Source organism: Sus scrofa, chromosome 14 (genome assembly GCF_000003025.6).
Source record: "Sus scrofa isolate TJ Tabasco breed Duroc chromosome 14, Sscrofa11.1, whole genome shotgun sequence".
Lineage (NCBI taxonomy): Eukaryota > Metazoa > Chordata > Mammalia > Artiodactyla > Suidae > Sus > Sus scrofa.
The window spans coordinates 20176661-20199040 of record NC_010456.5 but is presented as its reverse complement, the minus strand read 5'-3'; the positions used below and the strand labels follow the sequence as shown (position 1 = coordinate 20199040).

The following is a 22380-nucleotide window of genomic DNA, read 5'->3' as shown; positions in this document are numbered from 1 at the left end:
AGAAAAGAAAAAATAATAATAATAAAGATGCATTTCCTCTGGATTAGACTTATCCTACAATTACCACAACTAACTACATCTACAAGTATCTTAGCATAAGTATACCGATTATTGCAAACAGGTGAAATGATTCATATTAAATTTAATTTACCTGGTATAGGCTGTGCTCCAAACTTGGAAAAAGTTTTTAGACAAAATTCTTCTGCAATAAGCTTGAATTGAAGAGGGGGAAGAAAGTCAAAAGACATTAAATTTCCAAATTAAAATAAAAAATACAACTAGCCATTAATCAGAATACAATTTTTGCCTTTTTACAGTCATAATCACATTGCCAAATAAACTGGACTAAAATGCAAGTAATTCATTCAACTAATTCCTCTTATGCTAACTACTCCACAATTTTACCAATTTATTTTCATTATTTCTTCTCAAATTAATCAGACGCACCACATAGGCCGCTGCACACGGCTTGCCTGTTCTGCATCTCAGGGATTTAACAACACTGTGCTCTATCTGGGATAACCTCTACGTTGATGTACATCCACCTCTCTCATTTACTTCAAAACTGCTGGAGAATTACTTCATTATCCTTCCCACAGACTAAACTCTCAGTTATTTCAACTTTGAATCTTTTCAGCATCTCTAGGGAGTTTTCGATCTTATCAATACGTAACTGTAAACACATTATTGGATAAATATTTGAATATTCTACATAACTTAAAAGCTATCTCTTTTTGCTATTATTAAAACACTCCATTACTTATTCCCTGGCATTTATAAACATATTTTGAGAAGCAGAAATCATTGGTATTTTCTGCAAGTAATTTTCTCTCCCTACTCACTACATGCTTTCCCTCTTTAAATGTAACACGATGTAGGCAATAAGGATCTAACTCAATTTAAGCCTGCTTTTTTTTTTTTTTTTTAAACTGGGAGAGGAAGGGAAAGGAAAGTGAATTTTCTCTTTCTGGCAAGAGAACTGCGGCCTGATGAGAATATTCCCCAGAGTGGCAATGGGCCAGAAGCTCCAACAGGCAAAGAACTGTGAGATGAGGTCACGTTCCCACCTAGGATCCCGAGTAGCAGTTCCCAGTATCATAACAGCAGCAGAACCAGCATCACCAGCACCTACTAACCATGCAGGTTCTCAGGTTCCACCTCAGAATTACTGACACAGAAGCAGAGGAGGGATGAGCAACATCCTGTAGGTATTTTTATACAAGCTAAGGCTTGAGAACCACTTTGTGAAAAGATAAGTGAAAGTCTGCTTGGCTGCCACCTCAGAGCAACTGTGAGGAGGTGTTTTCTCTTCTGAACATGTGTTTTTTGTTTTTTGGTTTTTTTTTTTTTGCAGAAGAAAACAGGTGCTTCACGACCTCCACTTGCTCTAAATTAAGTAATTTTTTATTCTGAGTGTGAGGCTTTCCTACCCACTGTGTGACTATAAATGTCAACTGAGAGATGAGCAGGTGGAACCCAGGAGATTCGAGAATCCGTATTCTGTGCTGTCCTTGCCACTACCCACTTGTAGCCACTTGCAGATTAAAATTTAAAATAGACACAATTTAAATAAAGTTCAGCTCTCCGGCCACACCGGCCACAACTAGGAGCGCTCAATAACCACAGGGCTGGTGGCTATGACACTGAACACACAGATAAGAAACATCTTCAGCCTCACAGAAGGTACTATGGGAGGGACTGCAGCGACATTCTTAATGGGTCAGAGGATGTCCATGGTCTATCCAGCCTCATCCAGGAGACATCTCCAGGATGTGCTGGACTGAGAACCAGGCCCATTAATCCCGGCTGATGGCAGTGAGAGGATTCCAGGATTAGAAATAAAACAGAACAGAACTTTATAGTGAGAGCGAAAATAATAGTTCTTATGTTGCAGTAGAAGTTCATAAATTATTTCAAAGTTAAAACCTTTCAAAAAAGTATCACAGACTCTATCATTAGGGTACCGAGCAAGTGGTAAAGAGACAAATCATAGGGACAAAAGAGAAAGCTTCCGTGAAAAGTGAAACCTCATGAATAGCGATGAAAGACTAAGTATTTAGGAAGCACATATGCCAGATACTCCATCTGTTATTAGCCGTAATCTGCCCTTTTTTCTTCCCCTGCTGAGGGTTTTGTGCATATCAGGCTTAAATACTTTCTTTTGTTGGTGGCTAGCTGAATTCCAACGCTTCAGCCTTGAGACTGCACGTCCTAACTGCTGGTTGAGAGGAAAGAAACTCAGCAAGAATAAATGCAATCATTCTTTCTTCTCCAGCAGTTGCTAAAAAAACAACAGTACATTGCACCATAAATCCATCCTTGAAAATGTTATTTGTAACAAAGGAGTCTTGTGGGACACCCACACTTCAGAGATTGTTGCTATGTCCTATAAAAGCGGCCTTTAGCCACCAAATTTTCCTTGGCTTTCTACTTACTAAGGTTCTCCTAGCAGTAATAGTTAAATCCACATCTCTGTTTGCTGAAGATTATTTGTTCATACAGATGTTCTGTTTAGCCAGTGGTTATGTGACACTGCCCTCTCATCTGATGAACATATAAAAGTAATACAATGACGATTTTGCCAGTATCTGGTTTATACAAGAGTTTAACAGTAATCATTTAAATCAACAAAGCTCACACAAACTATCTAAAATAATACTACTTTCAGGTGATCATATTTATATCAATAACTTATACTAACTGATTTGATACAGATTTTTGATAGCTCCTGTCAAAACAAAATTCAACAAATATTTATATGCACCTATATGTAAGAGCTAGAGGAAAAATCATGATCAACAATCTACTACATATACATATAAATACCCAGACAACGATGCCTTCCAATCATTTTCTACAATATAAATTACAGTTACAGTCATTTAAATTATAAAGATAATGTATTTATATTAGCATAATAAAATGACATGATAATATTTGATATATATTGAGTGCACTGAGTACTGGTTAAGTACCAGACGTTAAGCACCTCATGCACATTACCACTTCCAGTTCTCATAACAACCTTGTGATGTATCTATTTACAAACCTACTGTTTACAGGTGAAGAAACGGAAGCATAGAATGTTCAATAATCTATAAAGTAGAAAGATGGATACCAGGGGCTGGGGAGAGGGGAGGGGAATGACTGGTTAATAAGTATAGTCTGCTTTACAAGACGACAAAGAATTATGGAGATGGGTGTGGTGATGGCTATACAGCATTATGAAAACTGTTTACAATAATAAATTCTATGTTACGTCTATTTCACCACAACAAAAATAAACCGGAAAACAAAACAATAGAAACCCAAGAGACAGGAATAACTTTGCGATACTGTGAATTATATTAAGAAATATATACTTGGTCTAAAGTGTCTTTTGTTGTTCAAAACAAGACCTTTTCAAACACTCCTTAATTTTATGTTAACAAGGTGACTTTTGGAAAGCACCAAAGGATGGAGGCCAGTTGCCAGGGAAACCAACACGCAGATCAGAGTTAAAATTTACAATCCCACTCCCCTTCCCCACCCAGGAGAGGAAAAGAGCTGACATCAATCACTAAGGATCAATGATTTAATTGATCATGCCCATGTAATCCAGCCTTCACAAAAAAACCAAAAGGATGGGTTCAGAAAGCTTGGGTGAACATGCAATGGGGGAACTCCAGTTCCTGCATTTGGGACCCTTATGGACCTCGCCACGAACACCTCTTCACCTGGCGGTCCATCTGTATCCTTAGAATAAACTGGTGACCATAAATCAATGCTTCTCCGAGATCTGTTAGTGCTCCAGCAAGCACGGCAACTGAACCAGAGGAAGGGGTCCTGGGAGCCTCTGATCTATAAGCTGGTCAGTCAAAAGCACAGGTGACAACCTGTGACTTACGACTGGCTTCTGAAGTGGGGGTGTCTTGTGGGTGAGCTGGAGCCCTGAACCCTGGGATCTGATGCTCTCTCCAGGGAGGCAGGTCAGGGACGAACTGAATTCTGCTTGGCATGGGGAAAACTGCCACACATTTGGTGATCAGAAGTGTTAGGAGAGAAGCACTGAGTGTTTGGAGGGAACAGAAGGAACGTTCTTCCTCCCACTGACACACAACAGGACAGCCAGCAGGAAGGGAAGGGCCCCACAAGAAGGGAAGCAGGGCAACTCCAGCTCAGTGAGAAAAGCAACGTCATTCCCCCAAGGCTGTGTTGTCCTCGCTCCCAAGCAGAAGCGGCTACATCTAAGCCAAGCACATAACCCCACTGTTCAACTTTAATTATAAAGTAGAAAACATACCTGAGGGGAGAGAAACTTTTCAATGCGTTTGGCTATAAAACCTTTCTCCAATATGGAGTTGACTGATGGTCTATCCCTAGGATTTCTTTTAAATAATTGGGAGAGCAAACTGCGGAGATCGTAAGAATAATGCAAAGACACGGGTGGAAAAGATCCAGATATAATCTTCAGTACCAGGTTTTTCATATTGCCAGCTTCAAACTAAAATCCAGAAAGTAAATTAACATTATGAAGCATAAGTCAAAAATGGGGGGCATCAACAAGGAGAAACAGTTCTTTTCCTATAAATACAGACAAGAACTACCACCGTCCTCCCAGTATTTTACTCAGCACATACGCTCCAGGGTGACATTCACTTGGATACTTATGAACACACTTAAAATGGAATAATTCACTAGAAGATGAACTTTTACCTGTTCAAAACACTAAAAGATGGGACACAGGTATCAACTAGAGTAAAGAGTTTATAAAAACAATAATCAAGAAGGTAAAACAAGCAAACCTGAAGGTCTTCATTAAGACCTGCCTTCCTATGCCCCTGCTATAGCAATGAAAACAAGAAATTAACTAGAGAACTAAAAGTATTTGGAAAAAAATAATAAAGATATTAATTAATTTCCTTTTAAACAGTGCTCATTATTATTATTTTGAAGGGTGTGATGCTCCCAAAAGCCATGGAGTTGGTAATGTGGCAAATATTCCAAATGGAAATATAAGCCTTATCAACAGGATTGTATATTTTAGGATTAAACACAATATAAACTCTAACTGAAGTAGGAGGAAAAAAGAGGTAGGGCGGTTTAAAAATCTAAAGATTTTTAAAGTAAAATTAAGCTTTGACATCTCAGCTAAAATAGCATAGAACAGTTGTACACTCTCAATATGTTCTTAATGTGCACAGTAAGAGAACAAAAAATTCTATAAATTAGGCACTGGTGATTATACCAAGTATAAAACAGTTCTATTAAATGTTGAATTTCCCTAGCATTTAAAATGTGATACTGGAGTTCCCGTCGTGGCGCAGTGGTTAACGAATCCGACTAGGAACCATGAGGTTGCGGGTTCGATCCCTGCCCTTGCTCAGTGGGTTAACGATCCGGCGTTGCCGTGAGCTGTGGTGTAGGTTGCAGACGCGGCTCGGATCCTGCGTTGCTGTGGCTCTGGCGTAGGCCGGTGGCTACAGCTCCGATTCAACCCCTAGCCTGGGAACCTCCATATGCCGCGGAAGCGGCCCAAGAAATAGCAACCATAACAACAACAACAAAAAAAGACAAAAGACAAAAAAAATAAATAAATAAAATAAAATAAAATAAAATGTGATACTGTTTGATTTGAGTACAGTTCAGTTGTCTGGAAATATCTATGTTCCTACAAAGGAATCCTAAATGCAGAAATACGTTATTACTAAAAGGAAAAAAAAAATATGTTATTACTCTATTCCTTCACTACCATGAAATTTAGTTTATCTCAACTGATGAGCAATTCGTAAATAAAGGTTAATTAATTGAGTTCATGTGTCCACTTAAGCATACACAATTACAAAATACAGAAGCAATGATGACAGAACAATGTAAATGAAAGACTTTTTAAAAATATATACATTGAGACCTAAATGCCTGTGCGTCACAGAAAAACTGAGCAGTTCCTTAAAATACAGATCTAATATCCACCATGCCTCATCACCTTGGCAATCCATGCTTTTTTCCTTAAGAAAGAAAAACAAAATCTTACGACATGACAATAGAAGAATATACAACCATGAAAAAACACAGCAATAAAAAATACTCCCCAAATAATATCACACAATAAAAACAGACTATAAAACTACCTATACAGGAGTTCCCGTCGTGGCGCAGTGGTTAACGAATCCGACTAGGAACCATGAGGTTGCGGGTTCAATTCCTGGCCTTGCTCAGTGGGTTAAGGATCTGGTGTTGCCATGAGCTGTGGTGTAGGTTGCAGATGCGGCTCAGATCCTGCATTGCTGTGGCCCTAGTGTAGGCTGGCAGCTACAGCTCCGATTAGACCCCTAGCCTGGGAACCTCCATATGCCACAGGAGTGGCCCTAGAAAAGGCAAAAAGAGGGGGGAAAAAAAAAAAAAAAAAAAAAAACCTACTTATACAATATAACCAAACTTTTGAGGGGAGGAAAAAAAAACCTCATTTTATAAATTATTCTACGAATTCCCATCATGGCTCATCAGTGATGAACCCGACTAGGATCCACGAGAATGCTAGTTCAATCCCTGGCCTTGCTTGGTGGGTTAAAAATCCAGTGTTACCGTGAGCTGTGGTATAGGTCACAGATGCAGCTTGGATTCTACATTGCTGTGGCTATGATTATAGGCCAGAAACAGTGGCTCCAATTCGACCCTAGCCTGGGAACTTCCATATGCCACAGGTGTGGCCCTATGAAGCAAAAAAAAAAAAAAAAAAAAAAAAAAAAATTATCCTAGAAGAAAGCCAAACTGAAATAATTTGGATGTTTTGAGAAAAAGTGCTAAAATGAAACTAATAGTTTAACTAAAATATCGAATCCATATAAGGTTAACATTAAAAAGATAGCAAATTTAGGGAGTTCCCTTCGTGGCTCAGCATTTAAGGAACCCAACTAGTATTCATGAGGATGCAGGTTCGATTCCTGGCCTCACTCAGTGGGTTAAGCATCTGGCATTGCCATGAGCTGTGATGTAGATCGAAGACAAAGCCTCGGATCCAGTGTTGCTGTGGCTGTGGTGTAGGCCAGCAGCTAGAGCTCCAATTTGACCCCTGCCTGGGAACTCCATATGCCATGGGTATGGCCCTAAAAAGCAAACAAATAAATTAATTAATAATAAAAAGATAGCCAACGTATCTGTCTTCAGAAATAATTTTTTGGAATAAAGTATATTACACATATATAATATGCATATGTAATATAGATATATAATATACACATATATGTTAAGGGAAATTTGATTTAAATATACACCTCAGAAAAGATGAGAAATTCACAAACCAACAGAGAACTTCTAGTCCAAGGGGGTCATCTGAAAGATGGCATAAGATTTTTCAAATATAGAAATGTTATAAGAGGAGTTCCTGTCATGGCTCAGTTGTTACCAAACCCAACTAGCATCGATGAGGACGTGAGTTTGATTCCTGGCCTCACTCAGTGGGTTAAGAATCCAGCGATGCCATAAGCTATGGTGTAGGTTGCAGATGCAGCTTGGATCCTGTGTTGCTGTGGCTGTGGTGTAGGCCAGGGGCTACAGCTCTGATTCGACTCCTAGCCTGGGAACCTCCATATGCTACAGGTGTGGCCTTAGAAGATTAAAAAAAAAAAGGAAATGTTATAGGTACTTTTTGATATAATTTTAGAAATATTTCAGAAACTTCAACTTACTGCATGTTTAAGTGTGCACATCTCATAAAGGACACATCCCAGAGCCCAAATGTCACTAGAAAAGAAAAATGCTATTAGAATTTTTCTCTAAGTACTAGTATTTACTTAATTTTTTTTTATTTAAAGGAAACAAAAGCAGCATGAAAATGCTTTGCAAAAATATGTGTTCCATAAAACATATCCTCTCAAACTTAAAATTTTAACCATAACCAAATAACAAAAGCAGCTATCCTAGATTAGATAAGTAAGTTGCCCAAACAATTATTTTAAAAGTTACATTAAAGAAATCTAATATTTAAATGAACAAAATCAGTAAATTTCAAAATTAAGACCAATGTTTCTCGGTTGGGATTTTAAAATTAGACTGCGGGAGGAGTTCCTGCTGTGGCACAATGGGATTGATGGCATATGTGCAGCACCAGGACATAGGTTCCATCCTTGGCCCAACACAGTGGGTTTAAGGATCCAGTGCTGTGTGGTGTAGGTCACAGCTACGGCTTGGATCTGATCTCTGGCCCGGGAACTCCGTATCCTATGGGGTGGCCAAAAAAGAAAAGTTAAATTAAATTTCAAAAAAAAAATTAAAAAATAAAATTAGAGGAGTTCCCGTCGTGGCTCAGTGGTTAATGAATCCGACTAGGAACCATGAGGTTGCAGGTTCGATCCCTGGCCTTGCTCAGTGGGTTAAGGATTCGGCGTTACCGTGAGCTGTGGTATAGGCCACAGATGCAGCTCGGATCTGTGGCTCTGGCGTAGGCCAGTGGCTAGAGCTCCGATTCGACCCCTAGCCTGGGAACCTCCACATGCCGTGAGAGCGGCCCAAGAAAATGGCAAAAAGACAAAAAAATAAAATAAAAATAAAAAATAAAAATAAAATTAGATTGTGTGAGAGAAAATAAAGAGTAACTGGAATTTGGTGACAGAATTCCTGTTCCCAACACACACATCATTCACTGGGTCAGCTGTATACAGCTCAGTGATTAGGGATCTGGGCTTGGCAGGCAGATGCTGGGACTCTATAAAGTCACTGTACCTCTCTCTGCATTGGTTTCCTTATGGGGAAAGGAACACTGATTAATACCTACAACTCGCAAGGTTAGTGGGAAGATAAAAAGAGTTAATTAATGCATAGAAAGCACTTTAAACAGTGCCTGGCATATAGTAAGTATTCAATAAATATTAACTATTGTAATTCCACAGCAAGTAACTATTACAAAGAGAAAGACAAAGAAAACATTGTTTCCCATTATAGCTTTACAAGGTGATTCTTTCTATAGTTCCTCCAGTAAGATCATGAAATAGCTTCTTTACAATTCCCCTCCTTATATGTATATATACATATATATGTTTACCTATGTGCATTACTGATTTTAGAATAATATTCTGAAGATTAATAAATATAGTATAACAAGATTTAAAAGAGATACATCATTTTAAATACCTTTTATTATTATAAGGTTTGTTTTCACAGATTTCAGGTGACAAGTAGTACGGGGTCCCTATGCAAGTCCGAGCCAGCTCCACAGTACTAGAACAGAAAGGATTATAGCACAAGCTTAGGATACCGAGTGATATTACAAGTGATCACAACCCATCATCGCGGCTTAAAATTTCACTGAAGACACTATATCAAACCAAAGTTTAAAACTGATATGTTACCTATTAAGGACTCTTGCAATTCCAAAATCTCCAAGTTGTACTGTCCCATCTTTGGTTAAAAATATGTTCTATAAAAGAGAAGAAAAAACCCAGAAATAGTGCTGCAGTCCAGTTCTAAGTTGATAACTTCTGTCATAAAAATGAATCCAGTGAAAAAGAAATGTTGGGATAACTAGGTATGTGCATACAAAAGAATGAATGTAGACCCCACCTCACATCACAGGCAAAAATCAACTCAAAGTGGATTCTAGACCTAAATATAAGAACTACAAAACTCCTAGAGGAAAACACAGGAGTAAATCTTCATGCTACTGGGTTATACAATGACTTCTTAGATATGACACCAAAAGCACAAGTAAGAAGAGAATACAAATTGGGACTTCATTAAGTTAAAACCTTTTGTGCAAAGGACAACCATTAGGAAAGTGAACAGACAACCTCAGAATTGGGAAAAATATTTGCAAACCATGTATCTGACAAGGAATTAGTATCCAGGATAAAGAACTCTTACAACTCATCAGCAACAAAAGACAACCCAAATTTAAAATCGGCAAAGTCACATATGAGATGATCCCATTTATACAAAATGTCCAGAGTAGGCAAATCCATAGAGACAGAAAGCAGACACCAGTTTCCAGGATGTAGGTAACTCCAATGCTCTCTCATCAAACACTGGATCTGGGAGTTTGTTGGGTGACATGACTTAAACTCTGTTATTAGTTGGGAGATTTGAATCAAACACAGTCGCTCAGCCAAGGGTGGCACAAGGTGGGAGTGAGTTGAACAGAGTAAAATGGTTTTCATAGGCAGTTCCCATCATGGCGCATCAGAAACAAATCTGACTAGGAACCATGAGGTTGCGGGTTCGATCCCTGACCTTGCTCAGTGGGTTAAGGATCCAGCGTTGCGATGAGCTGTGGTGTAGGTTGCAGACTCAGCTCAGATCCAGCCTGCTGTGGCTGTGGCATAGGCCAGCAGCTGTAGCTCCAATTCAACCCCTAGCCTGGGAACCTCCATATGTGGCCCTAAAAGCAAAAAAAAAAAAAAAAAAAATGTTTTCATAGGATGAGGCAGCAGAGGGTGGGGAGACAGAAAAGATGGGGTACAGGGCTTCCAACTACTCATCCCGGGGTCACGAGGCTACATGAGAAGCTGCAGGCCTATGAAAGTGAGGAGAGAGACACATGGCCTTGACATCAGGAAAGGAATCCTTCTGCACTGCACATTCTGGGCCAAGTGAGTGCAAGAGAGGTAACCATGAAAGACCCTCCACGCAAAGGTGAGGGAGCTGTGCAAACACCTCCCATAAATATCCAACACACATGCAGAGAGCTGACGCAAGCATTCACTCCAGACAGAATTAAGTTTGTAAGACGGTCCAACAAATACTCCAAAGTAGATATATTTAGAATATTGCAAAGAAATGAAATAAATATGCATTTGAAAAGAATAAAACTATGAAACAAAAAGCAATTAGAATAAGAACAGATGTGTATGAAAAGACATTTAGAAATCTTGGAAAAAAAACAGTCATTATAATGAAGTAGATGGGTGAGGAAAGCACTAGTTTATGCAAAATTAAAAAGGGATTTAGTTAATCGGAAAGTAGATTGAAGAATTCACATAGAATATACCTGAGAGAGACAGAGACACATATGGAAGAACAAATAAGATACATGAGAGAAAGATTAAGATGCTTCTGCCTACGTCTAGAAAAAAATTCAGGAGACGACTCTGAAAGCAGCAAGAGAGAAATAATATTTGAAAACAATACAGCTAAACATTTTCCAAAACATTTCTAGAGGAAATACACATTCTCAAAAGTACATAGCATAATAAAGATTGGGACCTCACCAAGGCACAACAACGAAATTTCAGAACCTCAGGATGGAGTGACTGCCCTAAATCAGCCAGAGAGAAAACACGAATACCTTATGAGACCAAGAGACAAACGGGCCACATCTTCATAACCCTATAGGAAAACAATTTTTAACCTAGAAGTTGATATCAAATTATCATTAAAGAGAATAAAGTCATCTTTCAAACGTGCAAAATCACAAAAAAAAAAAAAAATCCCTTCCTTAGGACTTTTTTTCCCCCCATCATAATGAGAGAGTGCCCAAGAAACAGGAGAAGCCAGAGATCTGACACATGCTGCTTCTGAGGAAGACTCAGGGTCACAGTGATGCAGGGACCCTGAAAGGAGAGGCCAGTCTGATGGAGACTGCATCAAGTTCAAACAATGCTGGCTCTATGTTCACATCCACTTAAAACTTATTACAGACACAATAAACATACCTGTGATTTTATGTCTCGATGAAGAATTTTTCTGTCATGTACATGTTTCAGGGCCAAACATATCTGTACAAACCAGTCCAGAATCTAGGGGGAAAAAAATCAGGATCTGTCACTTCCCTTAAAATTTACATTTCACAATAGTCTTTCTTTGATCATTAAAAGGATTCGGGGATATTTGGGGATGAGGAGAACTAAATATTAAATTAGGCTACAATTTGTATTTTCACTGTAAATAATGTCATTAACATTAGGTAGATATTCAAGACACCTGACACATTACATGCAGCATACATGCTATGTTTAAATGTAAGAGACTGCTACTGAAGCATCCTTTATAAATCAGAATTAGCATGGAAAGAAATTTCCAGAGAAGAGTGAAAAATGGAAATATTTTATATTGTAGGATAGTATGATGGTGAGTAACTCTGCTGTTAAATGTATTTTTTCCCTACATTAAGTAAGACTCATGAGAGGAAAAAAATTAGGCTGGAAATTCAGAAGATATCTCTTTTTTTTCTCTCCCTATAATCAAAATATATAAATACACACTCTGGAGTTAGCCACTTGAAAGTAAAAGGGCTGAATTTCTACCACATTTCTAAAACCAAAAGAACTGCAAGTAGATGGCTTTTTTAAATTTAAAAAAATTTAAGTATAAAATGAGGAAAAAATATGTTAATTTTCTATAATCTTTGACTGATGCAGGACTTTCAAAACATGATATTAAAACCCACGATTCAAAAGAAAACTTGCCTATATAAGTTTTAAAACATCTGGCTGGCAAAATATGTAATTTTTTTTAAGGGCCACAGGTGTGCATGTGGAAGTTCCCAGGCTAGGGGTCAAACTGGAGCTGCAGCTGGCAAACTATGCCACAGCCACAGCAACACAGGATCCAAGCTGCATCTGCAACCCACACCACAGCTCACGGCAAAGCCAGATCCTTGAACCACTGAGTAAGGCCAGGAATCAACCCCACATCCTCACGGATGCTAGCAGGGTTCTTAACCCTTTAAGCCACAATGGGAACTCCAAAATATATAATAAGTTTAACAATTATTTGAGAAAATTCCTGTAACACAACTGTCAGACTGATAATTCTCTAATACACTACAGTTCTTCAAATTTTTATTTTACTGGCAGCCAAAATAAGAAGTGGACAAGAGACTGGAAAAGCAAATGATGGAAGAAACATAAGCCAATAAACACACAAACCAAACACTACTCTCCCTCTCAATTAAAAAAAATAGCAACTAGGAGTTCCCGTCGTGGCGCAGTGGTTAACGAATCCGACTAGAAACCATGAGGTTGTGGGTTCGGTCCCTGCCCTTGCTCAGTGGGTTAAGGATCTGGCGTTCCCGTGAGCTGTGGTATAGGTTGCAGATCCCACGTTGCTGTAGCTCTGGCATAGGCCGGTGGCTACAGCTCCAATTCGACCCCTAGCCTGGGAACCTCCATATGCCACAGGAGCGGCCCAAGAAATAGCAACAAGACAAAAAAAAAAAAAAAAAAGCAACTAAAACAAGTTATCTCTGTAACCTGAAAAAATGAAATTATAAACAATGTCAGTCAGAATGTGAGGAAATAATTCTTTGCATGCCTTGTGAGAAAATTACTTGGTAAAAATTCTTAATTCACATACCATTTGAAGGAGCAACTGCAATTTCAAATGTATCCTATAGATAAAGTATCACAAATACAAAAGGACACATACAAGGATGTTTAGCCCCGGCATCATTCGTCCATCTAAACTTAAACATCTAACTATCCTTCAAGGGCCTGGTTAAATGTCACAATGCCATCATGAGAATGCTGCACGACCAATGGACAGAATGAAGTACATCTGTGTCCATTCATTACGCAGAGCCTGCATGGCACACTTCTCCTCTTAGTCTGTGCACATCTATTGTGTACCTGAACTCTATGCAATGGTTTACGACTGTGTGGGTGTAGGGAGGACGCACAGGACAGCTGCCAATCGGTTATGAGCATCCTCGTCATGGAACATTCAGAGGAAAGAATGGAAGGTAAGTAACAAGCTTTACTTTCTACTCTTACCTCATCAGTACTTTTTTTAAAGAACAAATATTAATCTTAAATTAATTTATAAATTAATTTTTTTATAAAAACAAATCTCTTAGTTTAGTTTGGTAGACATTTATTGACTTCATAAATTTTAAGTTCCATTCCATATTCACATAAGGTGCTAAAGTAAAAAAACGAAACACAGTTCTCCAACCTTGAGTTCATAGAGTGGTAGAAATATACTTTCAGATAAGTACCTAATAAAAACCACATCTTATAACAGCAATGTATACTGAGAGCAATTCATTCCAGCAGGGAGGGGTCAGGAAAAGCACAAAAAGAAAATAACAATTCAGCTCAGTTGAGTTCTTTTGTCAGGCTGTCTCTCTCCACCTGAGATCTGAAGTAGCCGTCAACAATTAGAGCACAGATCCCTGATATCTGGAGGAAAGGGACCTTTTTGTCCACCCTGGCTCACACAAGCTGCATGCAAGCTCCTTCTGGGATGCAAGCACAGCTGGATGCCCTAGCGCTGGGCAGCAGGGGATGTGGAACCTGCTGCTAACCTAGCTAGGAGCCAAATCGCCTGAACTTAACCACAAGTTACTATGCAAGCCTTCCCCCAGAAGCTGCAAACCTTCAAGATTCCAGAGATCCAAAACAGTCATATCAGACAAACTCTGCCACTGTAACTCTTGTTTAGGTGGGAAGACAAGAGTCCTGTGTTTCCTACTCGACTATCTTCCCAGAATCTTCTCCATCAATATTTATTTTAAAATATTTTATCATTGCGATTAAATGGGTGAACAAATATTACTTTTCAGGCACCCATGGCCCTATGTTAAGTGACCAAATTGCTGACAATTCTTTAGGTTTGTGCCTTCCCAAGGTTAGAGCCTAAATTTAAAAATAAAAATTCTAGGCTACTTCTCACAATACCTATTAACTAGCTCAACATTTTTATGAGAGCTACTTGGGGAGACCTGCCAAATCAACAAAGATGCTCAGCACTTTCTAGTCTGTAGAGGTAAAATATTATTATTTTTTTTTTAGGCAAGAAATACATTTATTAGGATAGGATGCTTGTGAGAGATGTAAGCAGGCAGGCAAGGAGGCTCTGCTAAAATATTATTAAGTATTTCAGAAAGCACACACTTTATGAGAAGATCCTAGAGATTTGTCAATGACTTTGCTGTCCATTTTTACCCTTAAGGAAAATATTCATCAAGTCCTTATCGACTATCTCTGTGGAGAACTTCATTCTGTTACTGCTTACTATACTAAGTTAACTACATCCTTTCAGTCTCTCTTTTTTTTTTTTTTAAATCTTTTCTAGGGCTGCACCTGTGGCATATGGAGGTTCCCAGGCTCCAGTCCAATTAGAGCTGCAGCCGCCAGGCCACAGCAATGCAGGATCCAAGTCATGTGTGCGACCTACACCAGAGCTCACGGCAACGCCGGATCCTTAACCCACTGAGTGAGGCCAGGGATCGAACCCAAAGCCTCTTGGTTCCTAGTCAGATTCGTTAACCACTGAGCCACAACAAGAACTCGTTAGTCTCATTATTAAACAGGCCCCTGCCTCTTGATGCAGCCAGAAAGATCTTGGAAAGGACTGTACTAGGACACTGAACTACTGATACTTCAAAAAACAGACTCCTAAGTGCAGGCCTCTGCACTACCATTGCTAAGGTAATCAACAATGCACTGAGTCAGGATTTCTAAGACTTTTTCAGTCCAGAAGCTGTTATACATCATAAAAGACAACTAACCCCAAATCCAGCAGAATAAAAAAAATTAATAGGACTGAATGAACTGAATTAAATGAAATGTAACTGCGGCTATGTTTGGAATACGATTGTTAATATTTTAAATGTTCTACTCTTCTATACTTCATGAACACATAAAGTCTATTTTTTCTTCTTAAACTATCTCTAACACTCAATTTAGTAAATTATGCTTTTGCAGACTGAAATATAACATCTTAAAGTGATTATCTGATTCTCACTGAGCCATTCAGAATTCAGAAACAAATAGTTTCACTGAGTTTTACTTTTCAGAAACACTGTAATTTTCATTGGCTCAATAAGGATCTACACTTATTTTTACCAGACTATAACTATACAAATCAACCATGCAACCAAAGCCATAGCTGGAGTGTCTAATGTGAGAATGATTTTCATTCAGTCAGCTGTGATAAGCCCACTACTAACAAATATATGTGGGGTCAACTTCTGTCTAGTGCCTGATTTACAGGATCTCAGCGTCATAGGCGGCAAGGGCATTTTGTAGTCTGCAAAAACCTTGGCAAATCCGAAAGCCCTCAAGAAGAAAATCACCCAGATTTATAGGTACTACAAATGAAATTCAGGAGAGAATGTACTGGGCTTGGTTTCCTGGCTTGGGATAGAAGAGCAAGTAGTATTCTTTAAAAATCCAATCTAAGATTCCTTATGAAAACTTCCAGACAACAATCAATTCTGTGGCCTTAGTAGCTGCACAGTTGCCTAATTCTATAAGGCTCTAGATTTTCAGAGCAAACTCAAGGAAGCCTATATGCTTATTTAACACTCTGACTACACCTAAATATTAGGGCCAACTCTGAGCTCAGACTTTCTTTTAAAAGAATATAGGAGTTCCCGTAGTGGCGCAGTGGTTAACGAATCCGACTAGGAACCATGAGGTTGCGGGTTCGGTCCCTGCCCTTGCTCAGTGGGTTAACGATCCGGCGTTGCCGTGAGCTGTGGTGTAGGTTGCAGACGCGGCTCGGATCCTGCGTTGCTGTGCCTCTGGCGTAGGCCGGTGGCTACAGCTCCGATTCAACCCCTAGCCTGGGAACCTCCATATGCCGCGGGAGCGGCCCAAGAAATAGCAACGACAACAACAACAACAACAAAAAAGACAAAAAGACAAAAAAAAAAAAAAAAAAAGAATATATATTTGGGGAGTTTCCTGGTGGCTTAGTAGTTAAGGATCCATTGTGGTCACTGACGAGCCTCATGTCACTGCTGTGGTGCGAGTTCAACCCCTGGCCTAGGAACTTCCGCATGCTCTGCATGCGGCCAAAACAAATGAATAAATAAAAGAATACATATTTGGAAATTACTACAAGAGAGGAAATTTATCTAGGAGTTCCCACTGTGGTTCAACAGGATCAGTGGCATCTCTGCAGGGCCAGAATGCAGGTTCAATCCCTGGCCCAGCATTGTGGGTTAAAGAATCCAGCATTGCCATGGCTTTGGCATAGGTCACAACTGTGGCTTGGATCTAACATCTGGGCTAGGAATTCCATATGCGTTGGGGTGAACTCCCCCCCCCAACAAAAAGGAAAATTTATCCAAGACTTGAAAATAGCCAAAAATAGTCAGTGGCACATCTTTTCAATATCCATGTTGGGAAAGGCCATCTGAGGATTGTTGAGGAGAAGGTACTTAATTCATTTCATTGTTTATTACTGATTAAAAGTCACAGACTTAGTCAAGTTGCTTTCTAACCTGACTAGATTTTTTCCAGTAAAGATGCAAAAGAGGAAAGATCACTGATGAGAATGGCTTGAGTAGGTTGAAGAATTTCCTCTTTTAACGGGACTTTCTGGAGTTCCCGTCGTGGCTCAGTGGTTAACGAATCCGACTAGGAACCATGAGGTTGTGGGTTCGATCCCTGGCCTTGCTCAGTGGGTTAAGGATCCGGTGTTGCCGTGAGCTGTGGTGTAGGTCGCAGATGTGGCTTGGATCTGGCGTTGCTGTGGCTCTGGCGTAGGCTGGCAGCTACAGCTCCAATTAGACCCCTAGCCTGGGAACCTCCATATGCTGTGGGAGCGGTCCTAGAAAAGGCAAAAAGACAAAAAAACAAAAAACAAAAAAAACAGGATTTTCTGCTCCCACTTCCATCCTAGAGATGGAACAAAACCATCTGAGACTTATTCAATCTAAGTCTAAAACAAAAATGGGCTCTGACCTCTGTTTTCCTGCTTCAAAGCCCCAAAAGTAGCAGAATGTTTCTGTTTACATAATTCCCATTTCAAATAGGCTAACAAAACTTGTCATTTTGAAGGGTAGGAAAAAATGCTATTAACTTGAAAGAGCTAGAAAATGTTTATTGTTTATTATGGAATAATCTCAGAGACGAATAAAAATATAGAGAGTAGGAGTTCCTGCTGTGGCGCAACAGAATCAGTGGCGTCTTGAGAATTCTGGGACACAGGTTCGATCCCTGGCCCAGCACAATGGATTGGGGATCTGGCACTGCCACAGCTGTGGCTTGGGTGGCAGCTGTGGCTCAGATCTGATCCTTGGCCTAGGAACTTCTAATGCTGTGGGGTGGCAAAAAAAAAAAAAAAAAAAAAAAAAAAATACACACACAGGAAAAAAAACTCCATGATGATCTCTATGAAGATAAGATAAAAATACATGTACACATATAAATCATCATGTACTAAGAATATTTACCCAACAGTGAAACCGAATTACTCCATTTTACTCCATTTTATAGCAGAATGTTATGAAATTTAACAGTAAGCATTTTAAAATTCGAGAGAGATAAAAGATTAAAAATAAGCACAAGCAATGGAACCTGGATAAATTCTAATAAAAACGGCACTCTGTACACAAATATTGATTACTACCTGACCTTCACAACAATACTAAAGTTGTTTACCTGGAAGGAACATCCCTATAACGAATGAGGAGACAGCCTTAAAGCAGTTAAGTAACTTGTTAACATAACTACCAAGCTGATATGTGAAAAAGGGCTCAAACCAAGTCTCCTTACTCCACGTTTTATGCTCTAGTAGGCTTAATTGTGGAAATAACAGGTTAAGTTGGAAAGCTTCAGAAATACATTACCCTATTCAACAGTACTTACAACTCAAGATCTCATCCTACCATATTTCCAAGTTAACATCAAGAACCTAAGAGTCCCTGTCTATGACATTATCAAGCAGCGGATGAGCTGTGCCAAGTCGGCGCTGTCGTAGACAGAGCCTTCTACATACCCTGACATGACAGAAGAAAACTAGGGTCTCTGCTCTACAGATGATCACAACCCATTCGGGGAAATAACGCTAATGTGAAAATATTCAGGGTACATTAACAAAGGTGAATGATGCAGTAAAAATAAGTGTAGACTTGGATGAATACCATGGACTATTACAGTTAGAAACAACAGATGCACAGACAGCAAAATGGATGGATCAGAAACAGCACTTGGATGGGAGGGAGTAAAACTGAATGAGATAGAACACAAAAGGTACACATTTATAAATACACACAAACAAAACAATGATGGCCATTCTGCAACCATACACAGAGATATGGATTAAAGGCATTGGAAGAGCAACCTATGGAGGGGAGTGGAACAAAACGAGTAGGAAGTGAAAAGAAACAAAGGAAAGGCTTTACTAGAATGGAATATAACTCAGCTCTTAAAACTAATACAACTCATCTATATGGACTGAACCATTGAGGTCATCAAGATAATTTTTAAGTGACAAAAGCAAGACAGATATGGTATATGTAACCTCTCATTTCTGAATGTGTGTGTACCTGCATCTATGTGCAAGATGGAAAAGAAAGTCTGGAAGAGCACACCAAACCAAAACAGTGATAATCTCAGGGACAGAAGAGTGGGAGAAGATGACTTCCACCTCCAAACACAGAATAATTTTACAATTTAGGTTTGTAAAAAGAAAATTTTATAAACTTTGGTGTGTGTTAAAAGTAGATTCAAACACCAACTGTGATTTTGGGCAAGCTACTTAACTTTGGACTTCTTTCCTCCTAAACAGAGAAAACTCTAACAGGCTGACCCATATTGGGTTATAAGAATTAAAAGAAACAACAAATATAACACTCCTAGCACAATGCTCCCTCCACTCGCCTATGTAAAAGCATGTGATTAAAATTAAGAGTGTGTCGGAGTTCCCATCATGGCTCAGTGGAAACACATCTAACTAGTATCCATGAGGACACAGGTTCAATCCTTGGTCTCACTCAGTGGGTTAAGGATCCACCATTGCCATGAGCTGTAGTTTACGTAGCAGACATGGCTCAGATCTGGTGCTGCTATGGCGTAGGCCACAGCTACATCCCCAATTTGACCCCTAGCCTAGGAAGCTGCATATGCCATAGGTGTGGCCCTAAAAAGACACAAAAATAAATAAAATTAAGTGTGGGAGATAATGAGACTAACAGGAATTCAGAGAAGGAAAATATGACAGAAGACTCAAGTACCTATGGAAAATCTAAAGAAAAGCCTAGGACTTGAGCTGAGCTTTTTTAAAAATGATAAAATACTAATTACATAGAGTCAGGGGCTAGAGCAGGAAGGTATTACCAAAACAAAATAAGTAATCAGAATAAGTACATAGGAAGAATGAGAGGTATAAACACCCAGTGCCAACCACAGAAAGCAGGCACCATAAATATCCATTAAATCAATGGAAAAGGGTGCATATTAGAGAACAGAATACCGTATGACTGTATAAGTAGAAGAGGCTAATATTTCAGAGATCCTTGAAATCAAACAGAGATTAGATTTAACACAGTTGCCAGTAAAAAGCTTCTGGAGCTGGAGTTACCTAGCAAAGCCACATCTTTGAAAGATAAGGTCTGAGCAGTTAAATCAGACTGACAGGATACAGAATAACCAATCAAATAGTTACAATGAATAATTAAGTTGCCTACAAAAATATATAGTTATACATACATACACACACAGGATACAATTTATACATGTTAACAGTGTTACTATAGAGAGGAAACCGGATGTGAGCGGAACCCAGGAGTAGAGTTTGAGAGTAGAATGGGACGAGACACTGGTGTTTGCTATAAAACTGCCCGAGGAACCAGCCAGCACTTGTAGTTACGAAAAAACAGATGTACAAAACAAACATTGAGTTACTTCTCAACAACATTTCACAAGTAAGAGTCAACCTCCCACATGCTAACTCACCTGATCCTCTTGAAACAAAATGCCTTTCTGAGCATTTATTCGTTTAAACAGATCCCCTCCTTCACAGTAATCCATCACTATGTAGAGAGAGCCATTTTCTACAAAATATAAACATTACATTCCATTTTTAAAAGTGTACATCAAAAGCATAGCTACAGTAAAGGTACCTAAAGGTTTACTAAGAAGCAGCAATCAATTAAATGCGCTCTGTTAAACACAGAACCAGTCAGAAAAACGAAAGTGCAAAGTCAAGGAATACTGGTCAGATTGTTCGACCACTTGAGTTAATAGGCAGCTCCACCATTAATGATTTTTCTACCAAGAATACACCATCCCATTGGAGAGCAATGTCCACACTGATATAAACATCTCTGGAATATGGACAAATTGCACAAAGATATACCTGGTTTCATTTAATAGATGCATTTCCTTAAACATCACCTACAAAAATCATGCTTCTCCACCTATTTGTCAGAGATGGGTGATCTTGGTTTCCCGCTGACCATTACTTCTCAGCTTTGTTTATCAACCATATTATCTGTTAAACACATAGTAAGTAACAGACATTGCGATGAACTCTCAGGGTTCAACAGCAGACAGAGCTCCTCCCATGAAGCTCTCTTGGATTTCACTCTTTCCAAAAACTGAATCTAATCTGTGAGCAAACATGAAGTAGGGCACTTCCCTAATGCCTCTGCCTCAACCCACAGAGAAACGACTCCGTGACTCTTCTCATGGTAGCCAGGATGAGAGGACACTCCAAGCCTCCTCTCCACACTATTCTTATGTAGGAATGAGACCATGCTGTTTCTGCCCAGGTAAGGAAGAGTGGCCAAGAGCACTTGTTACAACTGAAAGAACAGCCTTTCCGTCACATTCGTAGTGCCTGTGCTGACAGCTTCACTGTCAGCAGGCTTATTCTTGCAACTTGGGAGATGGTCTTGCTTCTTGTAAAGGCTACACTGCTTCTAATGTGCCAGGGTTGGGAACCTGAATGACTGAGCTTATTAAGAATCTGTATCACTCTTTACAGGAGTTCCCTGGTGTGGCTCAGCGGGTAAGGGATCTGACATAGTCTCTCTGAGGATGCACGTTCAATCCCTGGTCTCGTTAGTGGGCTGAGAATCTGGCGTTGCTACAAGCTGTGGCGTAGGTCACAATGTGGCTCAGATCTGGCATTGCTGTGGTTGTGATGTAGGTCACAGATGTGACTCGGATCCCGTGTTGCTATTGCTGTGGCTATGGTGTAGGCAGGCAGCTGCAGCTCCTATATGACCCCTAACCTGGGAACTTGCATAGGCCGGAAGTATGGCCATTCAAAAAAAAAAAAAAAAAGGCAGAAAACTGTATGATCTACTACTGATGAAAAATATGTATAGGATGGCTCCATTTATGTAGCATGAGAAACAAAAAGCAAAAAGTTATGTACAGTTTGCTATTATTTAGGTATGCTTACTAGTGCTTAGAATATTTCTGGAAGGAAACCAGAAAGTGGTAACAGTGGGTACTTCCTGGAGAAAAAAAGAGGAGGCTCAAAGAGAAAAACAGAAGGCAAACTTTTTACTGTTATGTAGCTTTGAAGTTTGTACCATACGCATGTATCAAAAATTAAATAAACCTATCAAAAGACTATTTTTTAAAAGAGGAATGAGTATGTGTGTGTGTCTGCATGAGAGAGATGGACAGGGACAGGGACAGAGAGACAGAAAAGGTTAAAGAGGACCTTAGAAAGATGGAGAAGCAATCTTGAACTAAAATACTTGAGCTCTGTGGTGTTTTC

The 22380-nt window shown here is 39.3% G+C and overlaps 1 protein-coding gene across 22 annotated transcripts in view; it reads right to left on the bottom strand.

Moving 5' to 3' along the window:
- The window catches only part of NEK1 (NIMA related kinase 1), a 187618-nt gene that overhangs the window by 133208 nt on the left and 32030 nt on the right, over positions 1 to 22380 (bottom strand). For all 22 annotated transcript variants that reach the window (XM_013982714.2, XM_021072842.1, XM_021072846.1 and 19 more), the window contains 7 exons: positions 20601 to 20698; positions 11625 to 11708; positions 9327 to 9394; positions 9109 to 9195; positions 7668 to 7722; positions 4283 to 4483; positions 152 to 212 (listed from right to left, as the gene is read on the bottom strand). In XM_013982714.2, coding sequence (XP_013838168.1) covers positions 152 to 212; positions 4283 to 4483; positions 7668 to 7722; positions 9109 to 9195; positions 9327 to 9394; positions 11625 to 11708; positions 20601 to 20698 — 654 coding nt within the window. The remainder of the gene's footprint in view (positions 1 to 151; positions 213 to 4282; positions 4484 to 7667; positions 7723 to 9108; positions 9196 to 9326; positions 9395 to 11624; positions 11709 to 20600; positions 20699 to 22380) is intronic.